General features: G+C 40.7%; 1 protein-coding gene across 2 annotated transcripts; it reads left to right on the forward strand.

The window, feature by feature from the left end:
- Positions 1 to 193: 193 nt before the first annotated feature.
- nfs1 (NFS1 cysteine desulfurase) lies at positions 194 to 6,111 on the forward strand. Of its 2 annotated transcripts, none has more exons than XM_085776953.1 (13): positions 194 to 550; positions 1,986 to 2,065; positions 2,166 to 2,282; positions 2,534 to 2,617; positions 2,966 to 3,118; positions 3,246 to 3,339; positions 3,503 to 3,637; positions 3,726 to 3,883; positions 3,994 to 4,099; positions 4,218 to 4,299; positions 4,548 to 4,631; positions 4,929 to 5,018; positions 5,403 to 6,111. In XM_085776953.1, the coding sequence occupies exons 1-13, from the start codon at positions 445 to 447 to the stop codon at positions 5,464 to 5,466; spliced, it is 1,353 nt and encodes a 450-aa protein (XP_085633079.1). In that variant the 5' UTR covers positions 194 to 444; the 3' UTR covers positions 5,467 to 6,111. The 2 variants fall into 2 exon arrangements, with proteins under 2 accessions (XP_085633079.1, XP_085633080.1); XM_085776954.1 differs by having other exon boundaries at positions 1,989 to 2,065.
- The last annotated feature ends 206 nt before the right edge of the window (positions 6,112 to 6,317 follow it).

Here is a 6,317-nt window from a genome sequence, read left to right on the forward strand (position 1 = left end):
AATCAATGAAAATATGTTATACAGTTTTAACATAATTTTAAACCAGAATTAGAGTACAAATAACACATTTATTTTATATGACAATCTTTCTAATGGATACTATATTTTTCAATACTTTCAATTTAAATCAGTTTCAAAGGCTTTTATTTTGAAAGTCGTGACCGGAAATGGTCGTTGTTACCGTGTCTGCTTTGACACGAGTCGACTCCGCTTTGACCTGGATGTAACTGACGGGCGGCAGCGATCTCAAACCAAACCAAACTTCGCACACGTTTTGAATTTTGTCCTGAAATTGGAAATTATTCTCCTAATTTTGCTCCAGAGAAACCCGCCGTTGTAAACTGGTTCAACCCGGTTTATTACACCAGTGCTTTGGTCGGGGTTTCGCGTGTTATTGTCACCGGGGGTCAGCGGGTGTCCAGGTGAAAACAGCCCGCCGTCAAGATGCTTTCCTCGGGCAGGACCGTCTCATCCCGGCTGCTCAGGCCGGTCGCATGGCTCCCTTCCGGGCTTGCCACTGAGGGGAGAGCCGCCAGCACTCTGCCGAAAGGTAACAGCAGTCCGGAGCAAGACATCCCCTGGATAATAAGCCTCAGAGCAGCAGCTAGCACAAAGCTAATCCCAAAGTGACGCAGTTCAGTTAGGAGATAGATAACTTCAGGAGACTGGTCAGCTGAGTGATGAAACTTTGAGTAACCACATGTGGGAGGCCAGAAAATACAATACAATTAAAAAATCACTAGAAAACAAAAAAACATATAGTTGTCAGGACAGATGATTAATTGTATGAGATGTTTGATAATTCAATTTTTTGTGAATTTCGAAGGAGCGTGATTCTGTGGCTCCGAGCTGGATGAAATGCATCATCCAGAGTTTCTATAAAAAGTTTAATATCAAATCAGTTTGCCAAAGTAAAATTCTGTCACATTTGAATCTCTGTGTTTTAAAGACACATTCTCTAATTTTGTTTTAGTTATCAAAAAATCCTCAAATGTCCAAACATCACTGCTACAAAAAAAAAACCAGGGGGTGGATATTTTAAAATTGTACACTTTGCATAGAAATGTCATAGCTTTATGAGGAAATTAAAACGTGTCATGTATGCTTCCATCTGTGCGGGATTTTGATTGTTAACGTGTATTGCTTTTACAGTTTGAGCTAAAATTAATAGTGAACTTTGTGGTTAATTTTAAAGTAATGAACAATTTCTTCCCTTTCAAAAGTCAAAGTGACGCAGTTTAGTTAGGAGTTAGACAACTTCAGGAGACTGGTCAGCTGAGTGATGAAACATCGAGTAACCACATGTGGGAGGCCAGAAAATACAATTAAACTACAAAATCACTAGAAAACAAAAAAACAAAGTTGTCAGGAGTCAAGACAGATTATTTAGGCTATTATTTGAAAAGTTTGATAATTCAATTTTTTTGTGATTCTGTGGCTTCCGATCCCCATGCATTTATTGATCAAGGTGCTGATTCAATTATTTATTTTTTCGTGTATTTAGTGTTTTAAAGTTTTTGTATTCTAAAAAGCTTGGCATTTGCAGTTTATATGAAGATATGCAGTAGACCACTGGGGAAACGTTTTAGACGTAAAACAAAAATATTTTCATGAACTAGTTTTTTTTATTCTGTAACTGTACAGGAAGAGCAGGAAATAAAAACTGATAACGTTTAGCGATATAATCCTTCATAGTTAAAACAGATAAGTGTGTCTCTCCTTCTCTTCATGTGATCACACAGAGACTCTCTAATGCTATAGACTTTACACTGCTATACACAGTTTGTATGCAGTCTAATAAAAATAACAACCTGCAATAATAACAATGTAATAGACTCAACTAGAGACAGATGATGGATGTGCTGACCCACCTTTCACAAAAAGCTGACCCATTGTTTTACTCCCGGATCACATGCATCAGATTTAGCTCCTGATTTACCGGTAAACAAGCTGACTGACTAACTGCCTGTTGTTGTTTTGTGCAGTAGAGATGATAAAGAAATATGAACTGGAGAAAGATGAGCTCCGCCCCCTCTATATGGACTTCCAGGCCACCACGCCCATGGTAACCATTACTTGCCTTGTTAGTTAACTAAGAGTCAGCGGTAGATACTTTTACTCACCTGTATTTACAGTTGAATGTGTGTGTGTGTGTGTGTGTGTAGGACCCACGTGTGCTGGATGCCATGTTGCCCTACCAGGTGAATTACTATGGTAACCCTCACTCCAGGACACATGCCTACGGCTGGGAGAGCGAGACTGCCATGGAAACTGCCAGGAAGGTAGAGAGACAGTCTGTTAAGATAGAAAAAGTTTTAAAAGCTTAAGTACACCTTAACTTGTCATACATGGTCTTTTGTCTCCTTTCATTCACTGTGTAGAAATGTTCATTAAAAAAAAGAAAAATATGATTTCTTCATGCTGTGTGCTCTGCCATGTCCATCACTCCTTTTAGTCTGAATTTGAGAGAGAGACACTGACTCAATGTGTTGTCGTGCTCTCTCTCTCTCTCTCTCTCTTTCCCTCTGAGCAGCAGGTTGCTGATCTGATTGGAGCTGATCCCAGAGAGATCATCTTCACCAGCGGAGCCACCGAGTCCAACAACATGGCCATCAAGGTCTCACTCTGCACTTACCCTGTTTTTGTTCTTAGTGAGAGCAGACCACCAGCAGAGAAAGTATTAGAAAAAGATGAAAATAAAGATGAAAATACAATATACAATACAATACAATACAATAAGAAAATTTGAACGGTATTAATAAACAGTAAATAAAACAAGAACACAGTAAAAACAGCATGGCAAAGACAATGAAAACAATTTGGTAACTTAATCATAAGACACTGAAAACAGTACAAGAACAATAAAAATACAGAAAGAACACACTGAGAAAACATGAGAGCTCACAGATACAGTTTGACGATAAATAAATGCAATCCAAAGTGAACCCGCCTCCTTCTCCTGCAGGGTGTGGCCAGATTCTACCAGGCCAAGAAACGTCATGTGATCACCACGCAGACTGAACATAAATGTGTCCTGGACTCAGGTCGAGTTCTAGAGGCTGAAGGATTCGATATCACATACCTGCCAGTCCAAACGAATGGGTTGGTGGACCTTGAGGTACACACAGACATGGACGTGGACATGCACACAGATGGCACCGAGGAAAGCAGAAACATGAAGCATGACGATCTTGAAGAATTATTCATTTGTGTGTGTGTGTGTGTGTGTCTGTGTCTGTCTTCAGCTGCTGGAGGCCTCCATTCGTCCTGACACCTCTCTGGTCTCTGTGATGACGATCAATAATGAGATTGGAGTCAAGCAGCCAATCAAGGAAATTGGTAACCATGCCAACACAAATTTAATATTTACTACCTGTTCTGTTTAATTCAATCCATGTTTCAGTGATTCTGAACAAATCACATCTCCGTGATTTGATCCAACCTGATTAAAGGTTCTGTCCAAAAGTATTGACTCATTGAGTTTCACCCTTCCTGCCCACAGGTAACATTTGTCGTTCTAAAGGAGTATTTTTACACACTGATGCTGCTCAGGCTGTTGGAAAAGTTCCCCTCGATGTCATCGACTGGAAGATTGACCTGATGTCCATCAGCGGTCATAAGATCTACGGACCCAAAGGTCGGTCGAAGCATTAGTAGGTAACGGGCCGGAACAAGCTAACAGTTTTTATCGTTGTGCACTATATTGTCTATGTATGTGTGTACAGGTGTGGGAGCGTTGTATGTGCGTCGCCGACCCAGGGTGCGTCTGGAGCCGCTGCAGAACGGCGGTGGGCAGGAGAGAGGGCTGCGCTCTGGCACCGTTCCCACCCCGCTGGCTGTCGGGCTGGGAGCCGCCTGCAGCATCGCCCAAAAGGAGATGGAGGTAAAAACCAAATGTACCCGAACATCTCAACGAACACAAATACACCCAAACATCCTGGCACTTCATATATATATATGTGTGTATGTGCGTGTGCGTGTGTGTGAGTACAGTATGATCATCAGAGAGTGTCCATGCTGGCTAATCGTCTGGTCCAGAAGATCGTGTCTGAAATTCCTGATGTTATAATGAATGGAGATGCCAAACAACGCTATCCTGGTACACACACACACACACAGAGAGAAGTGAAACTTGGACAAAAATATACCACTGTCATGTACTTTCAGCTACACTAATATTCAAACTGTGTGTCTAACTGTGTGTGTGTTTGTTTCAGGCTGTGTCAACCTCTCCTTTGCCTATGTTGAGGGAGAAAGTTTGCTGATGGCACTGAAGGATGTCGCTCTGTCATCTGGCAGGTCAGACACACACTCGTCTTGTTCAAGTTTGAAATCTAAGCAGACATGGATGTAAACAATTCAGTTTCTTATTCTTTGTAGACTTCCTTATATATTGTCTTATAAGGATGGACTTTGATGCACAGGAATGTAACCATTGCTGTAAACTCATCAGGGTAGATTAAAATTGAAAGGCGCCAAGATTTTAAGAGTGGGCCTTTAAAGATGAAGTCATGTTTGTGTATGTGTGTCTGTGCGTGTGTGTGCAGTGCATGTACTTCTGCGTCTCTGGAGCCCTCATATGTCCTCAGAGCTATTGGAGCGGATGAAGACCTGGCTCACTCTTCCATCAGGTACATTTTCATTGTAGTACAGATAATTAGCTCCATTTATCATCTCAGTGAAATATCATATCTTCAGGGGCAGAGTATAAACTGTCAGTGTGAATAGTTTGGATTCTAAACAAGTAACAAAACAAAATAAGTTAACATTTGTGAAGAATGTAGATTATAATCAGGATAATTCTTATTCTAGCACATTTTGGTGGTGAGGTCTGTGTGTAGGTAGTTTGACTGATGACAACAAACTTCAAATGTTCTGGTTTGATATCAGTTGAATCACATGTGAATCTAAACCTGTTTGTTTGTCAGGTTTGGCATTGGCAGGTTCACCACAGAGGACGAGGTGGACTACACAGCAGACAAATGTGTCCAACAGGTCCGCAGACTCAGAGAGATGAGGTGAGCTCAGATGGGTTCTAGTGTTGATCTTACTTCAGTAGTTTAGTCTGTGGCAGCAATAATACCAGTGCACTCACTGAGGTGGGAGTTGACATCTGTGAGATAAACTGCTAAAAACAAGCCTGATTAGTCAGTAAACACGCAGGCTTATCAGACAGGTTTGAAAAAAAAAATTAACTAAATAACGACTAAATAACCTGGATAAAGTGATGATTCACTTCCAAACATGCTCCCAAATGGAAATTCATAGACAAAACTATGAAAAAAATAAGAATCATAAATTGGAATGGAAGTTTAAAACAGAGTCAAGTCAAGTTTAAAATGGTTTTTGTTTTGGCAAACACTGAATAAACTGTCTTGTCTGTCTTTCTGTCTTTCTACCAGTCCTCTGTGGGAGATGGTTCAGGAGGGCATCGACCTGAAGAGCATCAAGTGGTCACAGCACTAAACTCTTCCCCCTGCTTGCCCGCTTCCTAGTTGCAATGATGATAGTTCCTAGGGAATTCTGGGCATGGACCAGCTTTCTCTTCCTTTACACAAACACGCACAAACTTCCTGTCTGACTTGAAGTCCGTTTGTAGCTGTAGCTCTGTGTCTCCTGTAGTAGTTCTCTCAGGAGCTGTTGCTCAGAGAGTTGACCAATGCGCGGCGACCTCTGGTTGTTGTAATAATACTGCTGATTGTTTGTCAGCCTGACTGAACTGTGACACCTGGCTCCTGTATCACAAACTCGATTTATCTGACTCTGACTTTCGTTGGGTTAGCTGGCTTCAGTTAGTCCGACTTCACTGATCCTGATGATGGTATCATGATGCAGGTTTCTGTCTTCTTTCTCCCTTAAATCAGAGTTTACTTATCTAGCTCTCAACAAATTGATGTGAAAGAGGGGTGGAGGGTGGGTGTCTTGATATGATCTGACAGCGTTACATGTACATGATGTTACTGAGGCAAGACATTTACATTCAGAGAGATAATGATTACATCTAGATATTGAAATTAAGGCTGTCAATAGTAAGGCTGCAGAGTGGTATAGGGTGTATCATTTAGGGCTTCTTTAATATGGTCACATGTTCAGCAAAGAGGTTTTATTTTATTTTAACAAAACTATAATAATTACATAATACACCTGAACTGATGCTGGGCTGTTGCTGCTGCCAGAAACAAAAACAAAAAAAGTAATAAATACAATTTATTGAACCAATAGCACAGACATAGTTCTGGAGAGAAAAGTGATTCCTTTGATATGTAAAGATATAAAGATAAGACTTGTTAACAAACACCATATTTATTCATTACAGT

Source organism: Trachurus japonicus, chromosome 5, assembly GCF_045865225.1.
Source record: "Trachurus japonicus isolate A0001 chromosome 5, Traja_1.0".
In the NCBI taxonomy this organism is placed as follows: domain Eukaryota; kingdom Metazoa; phylum Chordata; class Actinopteri; order Carangiformes; family Carangidae; genus Trachurus; species Trachurus japonicus.

Coding starts and splice junctions, on each gene's coding strand:
- nfs1 (XM_085776953.1), top strand. CDS start 445: ATGCTTTCCTCGGGCAGGACCGTCTCATCCCGGCTGCTCAGGCCGGTC. Junction 3,340..3,502: donor GCAGCCAATCAAGGAAATTG/GTAACCATGCCA, acceptor TCCTGCCCACAG/GTAACATTTGTCGTTCTAAA. Junction 3,638..3,725: donor TAAGATCTACGGACCCAAAG/GTCGGTCGAAGC, acceptor ATGTGTGTACAG/GTGTGGGAGCGTTGTATGTG.